Raw genomic sequence first — 12,317 nt, forward strand, 5'->3', positions numbered from 1 at the left:
CTGTTCCACTGCTGGACAGCTCTACTCCTTAGCATAACCTAGAGAGTGGCCTCTGAACTCTCTTTCTGGATCCAGATCTTTGAGTACATCTTTTAGGAGGAATCATTTCCTCTCCAAGGATTCTCTGGCATGAGCACCCCAGCTCCTCATCAAGACTGGATACCAGGGAGATGGTTCTTTGGGGAAGAAGCCTGAGGTGTTCAGATGAGCCCTCTTTGGGTAAAGGCAGGCATTTCCTCTGCTCCTTGCTGATAAGTAAAATGGAGGCAGCATTGGAAAAATAAAGCAAGGAGATCTCTGCAGTGGATAACATGACAGGTCCCTAATTAGGAAGCACAGATAAACTCCAAATTAGACCTCTTCAGTATGCAAGGGCAGCATATTCCACTTACTATCAGGAAAGCTTCATTGCTGTAAAGGGCTTGGAGATCTCTGTAGTGCAGATTGTCGCTGGGCTATGGCCCTTCAGCCGGGAAAGAAGATAATATAGAGAGAGACGCCCTGTTCCGGTGTTCCAGGCTCAGCAGGGATAAAAGGAGGCAGCACTCTGACTGCAGCCTCACACTCTCCAGCCCTTGGCAACTGCATTTCTCTGGCTCTGTGAGTTCTATTTTACCACCATGAGTTGGCAACGAAACATCAACTCCCGTGGCAACAAGGGTAACTTCAGTGTGCATTCGGCAGTGATGCCAAAGAAGGCTATGGGCAGTGTGGCCTTTTACCATGCCACTGCCCAAGGGGCTGGGGCTGGCTTCAGCAGCCAGAGCCTCTACAATCTTGGAGGGAATCGGCGTATTTTCTCCAATGTGGCAGACAGAGGCGTTTGGGCTGGAGGACACAGCTTTGAGCATGGCTCTGGCTATGGAAGCAGCCAGTCCAGAGGGTTTCCTGGAAGCATGTTTGGCAGTGTGGCCCTGGGACCTGGGTGTCTATCTGTGTGTCCACCTAGGGGCATCCACCAGGTCACTATTAACAAGAATCTTCTGGCCCCCCTCAATGTGGAGCTGGACCCTGAGATCCAGAAAGTGCGTGCCCAAGAGCGGGAGCAGATCAAGGCTCTGAACGACAAGTTTGCTTCCTTCATTGACAAGGTGGGTCTCTAGGAGGAGGAGAAGGCAATCCAATGGGATAAGAGTAATCTCTCTGTCCCCTCAGCATGGGCTGGGTAATGTGGATACCAAGTTGCAGATGGGTTTCCAGAGGGGCTCCTTCATTATAAGGCTGGAAGATAGATTTGCAAAATAAGTAGAACAAAGGAATAAATAAATGGGTTGTACTTTTTGGGTATTTTACATAGCAGGTTGGGAAATTGGGTAGATGATAGCTCTACCTTAAGAGAGAAGTGACAGGCTTCTGGAGGATTGCTGGGTAGATCCCTGGCTCTCTACAGAACATGAAGTGCTGACAGAAGGAAGCAATATTGTAGAATGGGCTCATAGCAGAGGAAGAAACATAGCTGAGACATAAAGGAGAATATCTGTGAAGTCTGCCTCTTGGTGAGGTTTTAGAAGGTTAGAGCATGAGGACTTGTACAAGGTTTCATTGGTAGTAGATGCCAAGGATAGAGTGTCAGAAGTTGAGCCAAATAACTACAGAAATCCACTTAGCCTGGGGAGTCAATGTTGCATGTCCATGGGGCGTGATGGCATCCATGTGGTTCCAGGTGGCTGTTGATTTGGGTTTCAGGTGCGCTTCCTGGAGCAGCAGAACCAGGTGCTGCAGACCAAATGGGAGCTGCTGCAGCAGCTGGACCTGAACAACTGCAGGAAGAACTTGGAGCCCACTTACGAGGGCCACATCAGTGGCCTGAGGAAGCAGCTGGAGATGCTGTCTGGTGACAGGGTGAGGCTGGACTCAGAGCTGAGGAGCATGAGAGATGTGGCGGAGGACTACAAGAAGAGGTGAGCACACTCCACCAAAGAATCACTAGTCATGCACACAATCTCTGTGCCATATTTTAGGAGGGTCAGGAGCAAGTAAGTTCCAAAGTTAAGAGCTCAGGTTCCTTCTAGTTATGTGGGAAAGGCTCACCCTTACTTAATGAGAACAGCCTATCTGGTTGATAGATAGGAGTTCTTCTGCTCATTGACCCACTAAACATTCAGTTGCTGGTTTGGGGTGTCCCATAAGTACCTGGGTACTTTCCTAGGATGCAGTGAGTAGATTGCAGTGAGGTAAGCCAGGAACTTCTGACTCTGGCTACTGGCTGTCAGATCTCACCCCAAGGGGACCATGCTAGGCACTGTGCAGGCTGAGTGCTTGCCCAGCCACCAGGAAGAGGTTACTTGACCCAGAAGGCTGAAGCCTCTTGCCTTGTTCTCTCCCCACCCACAGATATGAAGTGGAGATCAATCAGCGCACAGCAGCAGAGAATGAATTTGTGGTGCTCAAGAAGGTAAGGAGAGAAGAGTTTCTTCACATCACCATCCTAGACAGCCCTGCGCAGGGCTCTATCCCAGGCTATCTCGGTGGGGTTTGGAGCCTGAAAGTGGTGGAACCATAGTCCTGGCCTCCAGTGAGTTAGAGAGGAAGGAAATGGACAGAGACAAATAGGAGAGAATTCTGGTCTGGGACTTGGGACACCCTGATTAAACCTCACCTTCCTGTGTAACATGAAGAAATTCAGTACCTCTCTGGGCTAGCGTTCTCCAGGTATAATAGGAAGAGCAGTCTCTATTCTCCTTTGCTATTCCCTAAGATTCAGTGAGTCAGAGAGAAAAATTGATGTTGAATGACTATTCATTAATATCCTCCCTTCTGTGGGCAAAAACAGAAAGGCAGGTGGCTTCAGGGGTAGGGGTAGAGGAAGGGCAGCTCATGGGGGGAGGATCTAATGGAGGTTGGTGCCTCTTGGCAGGATGCAGATGTAGCCTACACAGCCAAGGTGGAGCTTCAGGCCAAGGTGGACTCTCTGGACAAAGACATAAAGTTCCTCAAGTGTCTGTATGATGCAGTAAGGACCCTCCTATCCTCCACCCTTTTGCCTTTTTCCATCCAAGGGCTTCACCTGAATTGCATAGGGGTATGCCAACAGGAGGGACTTGTGTTTGACACAGGGGAAGATGTTTGCATGAAAAAGTGAAGATCCTGGCACTAGTTGACCATGGAAACACAAGATCTTGTCCTTAGAGGCCACATACATAGGGCATAATTGATCTGGGCCATGATAGAAGGTTTGCTCACAGGCAGGACAAAATGACCCCATGAGGTCCTACTGAAGCATAGGTTCTTGGGCTCTGTGGAGCTGCAGGAAATGTCTTCCTCCTTCTGCTGAGCACCTCCTGCTGCCTGCCTGAGATGCATCTGCAGGGAGCACTTCCCTACTTGGCCTCTGTGCAACCTGATAACACTTTCTGCCAGGGATTACTGGCCCAAAGGACTAATCAAGGGAGCTTGGGCATGACTAATCAAGGGAGCTTGGGCATGACTGTCTTCATTTCTCCACTCAGGAGATCACCCAGCTCCAGACTCATGCTAGTGACACCTCTGTCATCCTGTCCATGGACAATAATCGGGACCTGGACCTGGAGAGTATCATCACTGAGGTCCACACCCACTATGAGGACATTGCCTGGAAGAGCAAGACTGAGGCTGAGGCGCTGTACCAGACCAAGGTGAGCATGGGATGAGCCTCCTTCCTTCCTGGGATGGGCCACCTCCACCAGTGAATGTGAGAAAGACTGCTCTAGGTGTGCTGAATGAAAATACTTCTCAGCAGAGAGTGTTATTAAAGATAAATCAGAAAACTGGTGGGAATGGACATATCCAGAAAAGAGAGAGAGAGACAGGTGATCCTCTGAGGGAGGTGAAAAATGAGGTGTTTCCACTGTAAAGCAAAGCACTTACAGGAATGGGGGGAAGCTGCCTGAGGGGAGAAGGACCATCACACACAGAGCAGGGCAGCTATGGCTGAACTGGGATTGGGTGGGGATCAAGAGGGAAAGCCCTGACTTCTTTTTTGATGGGTGTGGAGAGACTTCCAAGAATGGAATTCTACGATTGTTCTTAGCAATGGAGTTAGGCTTTGGGGTAAGATCCTCTAGGGGACTGTCAGGTAGGGAACCCTTTACCTGGACATTCTCTAGGGCTGTTGGGCCCTCCTTTTCACATTTATTAGATCCCACCTATATTACCTTTCCATCTCAGGTATTTTCCAAAATATCTGAGGAAATGAACTTAGAAGGAAAAAAGATTTATTTTGGCTCACAGTTTCAGAGGTTTCAGTCCATGTTTCGTTGGCTATGTTGCTTTGGGCCCAAGGTGGCACAGTACGTCATGATGGAAATATATGGTACAGGAGGCTGCTCACCTCCTGATGGCCAGGGGCAGAGAGAAAGGGGAGGGGGCAGAGTCCCAGTATACCCCCAAGGGCACACCCCAAATGACCTAACTTCCCTCCACTAGGCCTGACCTCCTAAAGATTCCACAACCTCCCAATAGCACCAAGCTGGAGACCCAGCCTGTAGCACATAAGCCTTTAGGAGGACATTCCAGATCCAAACTGTAATACCACCAACAGCCAGAATGGTGGATATTTTACCCTCACTATTCCTCTTGTCCTTTGTTCTCTGCCCATTGGCACACCATTTCCTCTTTCCTAAACACATGGAATGGAGGAGAAGCCACCCATTGCACCAATCCTGCCTACAACTCTCTGCTCCCAAGGGTACACAGGACCCTAGGCTTCCCTCCCCTCTGCCCATGACCAAGAAAGTGTTGCAGGAGAATGCAAATGAAGACAGCAGGGATATCACCTATCTTGTCACTACTGGATCCCCATACATGTGGGACAAAAATGGGCCTGTAGAAGATGCCTCTCTCTGTCCCTACATGATAAATGAAAAGGAGGGTGTGATCTTTGCTCACACTGGGGTGTGCTTGACAAATGTGACCTACAACTTTTGCTGCCCATCTCAGGAAAACCTGAAGACCAGGGCCTGAGACAGAAAGGAGAGCAGACAGATTCTGCTTAGAAAACACAATGGACTTTTTGGTGTGAGCTGGAAGGGGATCAGCACCTCCTGCTGTGATCCCCCTGGCTTACCTGCCTGTGGAAGCATCTGCCCAGGTCTCCTCCTTACCTTGTCTCATCACTACCTTCTCACCTCTACAAAACTAGTTTCAGGAGCTGCAGCTGGTGGCTGGCCAGCATGGGGACGACCTCAAACACACCAGGAACGAGATGTCAGAGTTGAACCGGTTCATCCAGAGGATCCGCTGTGACATCATCAGTGTGAGGAAGCAGGTGGGCAGTCACCTCATGGAGAAGGCTGAGACTCAGTTTCTTCTTCTGTAATAGGGACACTGGGACCCACCTTTTGGGAAGAGGCAAGTTTCCCCTCCTGGGCATAGGAGTCTCTGGGTTATCCACAGCCCTTCTTTCCCTCCCTGCCTTGTTGCCCTACCAGAGTTAGGAAGACTCCAACCTATTCTCTGGATTTCCTAGTTTACAGATAAGGCATCTGGGGTGGAGAGGGAAAGTGATTTGCCTAGGGCCACTAGATAGTCATGAACAAGGTCAGGATTTGAACCCTATGTCCTCTTGCTCAGACCTTTTCTCTGTCTAAAAAATGTGGCCTACATCCCTTGAGATGTGTCTCTTGGAGAGCAGGCCTCATGTCTCCTTCTCCTGCTGGGCACAAAACGTGTGTGTGCATTGTGTCAGGGTCCTCCACAGTCATTCCTTGCCCTCATGCTGTGGCATGGAGTGATGGAATGTCACAATAACAGATGAGCCTCTTAAGTTTCTCTGCCCTGTGCCATGGAACCAACTTCATTTATACATATCTTATCTGAAAGCAGCAAATCCAACACTGCATCAGTGGGAAGACGAGTTCAGATTCTAAAGGACCCTTCTTGGGTCCTCTCAAAGAACCAGGTCAACCTTGCAAATGATAGAACTGCCAAACTGACAGTTCTTTCTGTGCCCCACAACTCCCAAGTAACATGGGAGTGGGCCACAGGGACAACAATAAGACTCCACGAGGACCACTCCCCGCCGCCTCCAAGTTCTTAGCATCATAGTGCCCCTGGGTGTTCATCAGAGTCCAGTTTCTGAGGTTGTAGTTGTAAATAGCTGCTTTCTAGGGGAAGGCTCACTCCCCCTTTTAGGTCAGATGCGAGTGCATTATCCAGTCCTCCTGCAGTGTTCTGGAGGAGTCCAGACACACCCCCTCTTGGTGCTAACAGGGAGGAAGTCTCCGTGCTGCAGAGATATCCTGCAGCAGAAATCCACCACTGTGGGACTGTTGGCATGCTGTTTGATCCTTAGGAGTGGCCTGGCTGAAGTCTCGGACACCATTCTCTTGGATCTGGTGTACTTAAACCTATTACCATTAGTGGCCCCCAACCCCAGGCACTAGAGAGCTTTGCAAACATTGAAGTTTTATCCTGACCTTAAATGCAAGTATTCCTATGGTTTCCCATGTCAACTTTTTAAAATGTTCACCTGCAATGAAATACAGAGGAGTCTCAGGTTCTGGTGTTAGCTTTGCAGCTCTTACAGATATCTTGGGTTTCATCTGTAAATTGAGGGAGTTATGCCACTTAACCTGTATGATCTGAACATTATTTGATGTTCTACTTCCTTGTTCTCTGCCCCTTAGTGCTCCAACTTGGAGACAGCCATCACGGATGCTGAACAGCGAGGGGACAGTGCCCTCAAGGATGCCCAGGCCAAGCTAGATGAGCTGGAGGGAGCCCTGCACCAGGCCAAGGATGAGCTGGCCCGGATGATGCACGAGTACCAGGAGCTCATGAGCCTGAAGCTGGCCCTGGACATGGAGATCGCCACCTACCGCAAGCTGCTGGAGGGCGAGGAGTGCAGGTGAGGGATGGAGGGAACACTGGGCTGCTAAGGGAGAAGAGATTGTGGGTGCTCCCATTTGGCTGAGGGGCCACTGGGAGCTGGGAGAGGAGAAACAACAGTGCTGGTGACACCAGGAGGGAGGGAGACAGTGTTGTGACAGGTGAACTCAGCTGCAGCTTCCTGCAAGGGATGTCAGATGTGAGCCAGTGCCATCAACAGAGCCCATGGAGACCCAGGTTTAATTATTGGGTTTGCCACTTGGTAGCTGCATGGTCCTGGTAAAACATGCAATGTCTCTATTTTTTCATCTGTAAAATGGAGGTTCTAATCTCCACCTTGTGTTATGAGGATGAATTAAAGTGATGTACACAAAAGGCAGAGCCCTTGAAGGTTAGCTGAATCTAGATACTTCCCTGAGGTTTCATCCTGTCATTTCCTATCTTGCAGGATGTCTGGTGGGAATCCATCCTCTGTGAGCATCGGTAAGTATCCTCAAGGAGATGCGTTGGATTGGGAAAGCCAGGGAGCCTGGGACACAGTAATGCTGCTTTCGAGCATTGTCTCACCTCACTACGAGTTTCTGTTGCTGCTTTGTGAAGGTTCTCTGGCTTCAGAGGAACCCATTTCCCTATTGTCCCCTGGCAACAGTGACTGAAACTATACCCACTGTTCTCCTTGTTGTCCCTCCCCTGGGGCACTGTCATCTAGAAAAATGTGGGAATAGGGACTTTTCTAGGTTGTCCAGGAGGGCAGGGGCCATGTCTATCCTACATGGTCCTCTCCTCACAAACAGTCTGGTACACAACAGGGTCTCTGTTATCTTTGCTGTGTGTCTTGGCTGCTGAGTGTTGTCATGGGGTTAGTTGGGGTGTCCTCAGAGACACCAGTTACCATGATTTTTGTCACCTTTGGTTGATACCCACCTCTCCCCACTCTCGCCCTTCCTCCTCAGCCATCAGCAGCAGCAGTGGCAGTGGCTACCACCCCAGCTCCGTGAGCACTGACCTCGGGGTCAGTAGTGCAGCCATCAACCTTGGCAGTCCCCGAAGTGGCCAGACCAAGACCCAAGGGGCACAAGCAGGAGACCTCAGGGACTCTCAGGACAAGAGTGCCTCAGGCAGTGCCCCAGCCAGGAAGACCACCCGATAAAGCCACCTCCCCACTCACCCCAGCACCTGGAAGAAGGGATGTCTTAGCTACTTCCCAAAGATGCCTGCAACTCCCAAGTCCTCCATCCTTGAATTTTAGGATTGGCCATAATATACTCAACTATCCACATCATGGAGTATCTTACATTCTAGTTCTAATTGACGTGGTCACCCTCTCTGTGTCAGTGGGTCCTTTGTAGATTTTATGACTTCTTGTTTTTCTTGCTGCCTTCAGCTAGCAGGAGGCTTTGGAAACACAAACCATAATCACCTTGGCCTTGGGAAGCTGTGAACATGCCTAGAGAGAGTGAAGGAGGGAAGAGAGGGAAGGATAGGTTTGTTCTGTGTATAGGTCAACTATTCAATTATCTGAGGTTATACTGCCCTTGCAAGCATGGTAGGGTGAATCTGGAACCATATAACCAGAAGGTATTAGACAGCCTTCCTCTGTCCCACCAGAAAGGTCTTTGCAGGAAGACTTCATTATGGAGAACATGTGTACATTCTCAGACCACTAGACACACCCTTATTCACAAAGCAAGCAAAGGAGAATTGGGGATTTTCTGCCATCTTGTGTCATCCACCCATCCTTATCATTAATATCATCCTTATCATTAATAGCTACTTTCGTAATCAAGGACCTACTATGCACCAGGCACCTTATATACGTTGCCTCTAATTCTCATCCAATACTGCAAGGAAGTGTGATCAGCACCCTTGGGGCAGACAGGGAGCCTAATTCTCAGAGCTGCAGAGCTTGCTCAGTCACCCACCTTTGTGCCTGCTTAGGCCTGGCTGACTCTGGGGACCATGCTCTTTCCACAGCATGACATTGCCTCTTTCATAGAGAGAACATCAAATCCATGGCTCTTCATGAAGGCAGCATCATGACATTTTATCAGGACTGCAGGATGTCATTGATCTTTGGTATTCTCTCTGGGGCTGTGTCTTACAGTAGCTTGACTCTTAGTTCCTATTGCCACAAATTGAGTCCAGTGGTATCATCCAGTCACGAGTCATGGCTCACAGTGTAAATATTCCTGGAAATATCACCATCTAGTCCCTCCCTTGCTGAATTCCTTGCTGAATTTCTGTTTTATATTCAATAAACTGCCCTTGAGTGGTGTCAGATATGCACTCCTGTCAGTTTCCACAAATGTTTCACCCTCTAATGATGATGTCTCCCTACTCCAGTCCTGTGATGTGCACAGCCTTATGGTCCCTCCCCAAGGAGGCTGCTCAGGAGGTGACCCCAGGTTGCAGAAAGACAGGTTCACACTCAAAGCCCTGTACTTGTGCTGAGAAGTGGCTGTGATGGTGGAGCTAAATAAGGGAGGCTTCCTGGAAAAAGAAAGATAATCAAATAATCAGAAAGATGGGCTCCTAGATTCCTGGAGGGAGAAGTTAAATCATGCTGCCACAGAGGGCATGGGCACAGGTATTTTGTGCTTATTTATGAGGGGTGGGAAGTCTCCAATTTTTTGAAGCCATTAGTGGGGCTGGATGGATTTCCAAAGCTGATGGATTTTGCTGGCAGAATGGTAGCTTTCCAATCAGTCTTGTATTTCAAGTGTGCTCAAGATATTTGCCCCTGCAGGTCTCAGGACAACAGGATGGGGCCTTGGGAGTGCATGGCCTTCACTTCCTGATTGTGCCTTTCGTGTATTAAGAAGTTCTCTTCTGGGTGCGTCCTGATGCCATAAACCTTGGGGAACACATAGCCAAGGCGTCTGCTGGGCTTTCTGTCCAAATGATTCTTTCTGATATTGATGCTGTCATCACTGTGGGTGCTGGACTACTGCCCTAGGAATTATGAATCATCATTCCAGCTTTGCCACTGCCACTAACCAGTCACCTGATATACTCAAGAGGTTCTTAACTCTGTGGATCAGGGTCCTTTGGGGATCTGATGAAAGCTATGGGTTCTAGAAGCAGGTACCCCTGAGGGCTCTTGCAGCACTAAAGATCTGCTTTGGCAAAATATCAAATTCCCTGGGAGTGAGCCAGTAAGAAGGATTTCAGTGCGGAGGTGAAGGGGGCCCACACTCTTAAACAGCTTTTAGAAGAATACAAGAGCCATCAGTAAAGTCACCTCCTCTGAGGCTGTGGTGAAAGCATGATTGACTGCTGAGTATGGCTGCCCTGGTGCTGCTGAGCTGTGAGACCCAAGAGCTGTTCCCAAGAGCTGAGTGGATGAAACATCTTGTGTCCTCTGCTGGGGTGGTGAGGAGGGCAGAGGGTCTGCCTCTCTGGTTGCAGTTTTGCTGCCTGGGAAATAGACAAACCCTTTGTTGACTGGGTTTATTTAAGGCCTGAGAAGTGCACAGGAGCCTCTGGCCTTTTGCTTTAAGACTCAGTTTAGAGAGTGCTCTAAAGCCTAGGAGGAGAAATCAAGGAGGTAGGAACCTGGAGAGACTTTTAATTTCAATTCTGGAAATCTATGGCTATTTCAAAAGAGGGCCAAGGTCATTCAGTGGGAGAAAGAATAGTCTCTTCAACAAATGGTGCTGGGATAACTGGATATCCTTGGGCCAGAGAATGAAGTTGGACCCTTCGTCACATCATATAAAAAATGAGACAAAATGCATCAACAACCAAAATATAATAACTAAAACCATAAAATTCTTAGAAGGAAATATAGGAAAAAATCTTCATGACTTTGGATCTGGCAATTAATTCTTAGATGTAACACCAGAAACATAAACCACAAAGAAGAAAATATTTAAATTGGACTTCATAAAAGTTAAAAATTTCCACATATTAAAGGATAGTATCAAGAGAGTGAAAAGACAACCTATATAACAGGACAAAACATTTGCAAATCTTATATCTAATAAGGTTCTAGTATCCAAAATATATAAAGAGCTCTTACAATTCAAAAAACCTAGTTTAAAAGTGGGCAAAAGACTTTAAAGGATTTTTATCTAAGGAAGACATATAAATGGCCAACGAGCACATGAAAAAAATGCTCATTAAGGAAATGATAGTTAAAACCATAATGAAGCAATAATTTATACCCATTAGGATAGCTTTAATAAATAAAACAGAAAATAGCAAATGTTACTCAGGATGTAGAGAAATTGAAACACTTGTACGTTGCTGGTGGGAATACAAAATGGTTCAGCCAATGTGGGAAACAGTTGGGCAGTTCCCTGGAAGTGCCATGTGACTCAACAATCCCACTCTTACAGATATTCCAACAGAACTGAAATCAGGTGCTGAAACCATGCAGGCACACACAGGCCCATAGCACTATTCATAATAATGGAAGGTAGAAACAGCCCAAATGCACATCAATGAGTAAGTGGATAAAAAACTGGGATGCAGTATTATTTTAGCTTGTATCTTTAATGTCCCCCAAAGGCCTACTGCTAAAGGCTTGACCACTATCCTGTGGTGCTGTTGGGAGATGGAAGAGCCATTAGGAGGTGAGGCCCATGGGAATAAAGTTAGGTTCTTGAGAGAATGTCCTTGAAGGGCATTTGGGGGGTTCTAGTCCTTCCTTTTCTCTCTTTTTACTTCCCAGCCACCATTAGGAGAGTAAGCTGTCGTAGTTACTTCCTCATTGTTGGAACAAAATACCCAACACCCACAAGTTAAAGGAGGAAATGTTTATTTTAGCTCACAGTGTGTAGAGGATTCATTCCATAGTCAGCTGTCACCAAGGCAGGGTGGCATGACAGAGGGGCATCAGTGAGGAGAAACAGTCCATGGCACGGTAGGCAGGAAACAGAAAGCAGCAGCAGTAATTCTCCCTTTACCTTTATTTCATTCAGGCTACAAGCCTATTGGTTGGTGCAACTCACACCCAGGATGGGTCTTCTGTCTTTAATAAATCCATTTAGCCTCACCCAGAACTACATTTATCCTGTAAGTGGATTAATCCAGTTATCACACATTCATAATCCATATTTGCACACCCTAGATTCACCCACCTCTGAAAAGCCCACCTATAAGCGCATGAGGCTTTGGGGAGACGTTTATGTTCAAACCATAACATAGCTTTTCTCTGGCACATGTTCTCTGCCTTGATATACTGCGTTGTCACAGGCCCAAAGCAACAGGGCCAAGTGATTATGCACTGCAACCAATGAAAGAATGAGCCAAAATAAACCTTCTCTCCTTATAAATTTATGTTTTTATTATAACAACTGAAGCTGTAATAAGTATACATTTACAATAGAATATTACACAGCCATAAAAAGAAGTGACATATTAATACATGCTTCGTGGATGAAGCTTGAAAGCATTATGCAAGGCGATAGAAGCCAAACAACAAAGATCACATATTGTATGAAACGTCCAGTCTAGTAAATCCACACAGAATACAGGTTGGTAGTTTCAAGGGTTGGAGAAGGGGA

General features: G+C 47.5%; 1 protein-coding gene across 1 annotated transcript; it reads left to right on the forward strand.

Moving 5' to 3' along the window:
* The first annotated feature begins 567 nt into the window (after window positions 1–567).
* Krt74 (keratin 74) lies at window positions 568–9,092 on the forward strand. The gene is made up of 9 exons (XM_004872692.3): window positions 568–1,091; window positions 1,687–1,901; window positions 2,335–2,395; window positions 2,858–2,953; window positions 3,450–3,614; window positions 5,120–5,245; window positions 6,606–6,826; window positions 7,256–7,290; window positions 7,761–9,092. Exons 1-9 carry the CDS (start codon window positions 621–623, stop codon window positions 7,955–7,957), a joined length of 1,587 nt encoding a protein of 528 aa, XP_004872749.1. The 5' UTR covers window positions 568–620; the 3' UTR covers window positions 7,958–9,092.
* The last annotated feature ends 3,225 nt before the right edge of the window (window positions 9,093–12,317 follow it).

This window comes from Heterocephalus glaber, unplaced genomic scaffold (genome assembly GCF_053883595.1).
Source record: "Heterocephalus glaber isolate CG9 unplaced genomic scaffold, H.glaber_assembly_v1.0 deba00001060, whole genome shotgun sequence".
NCBI classification, from domain to species: Eukaryota; Metazoa; Chordata; class Mammalia; order Rodentia; family Bathyergidae; genus Heterocephalus; species Heterocephalus glaber.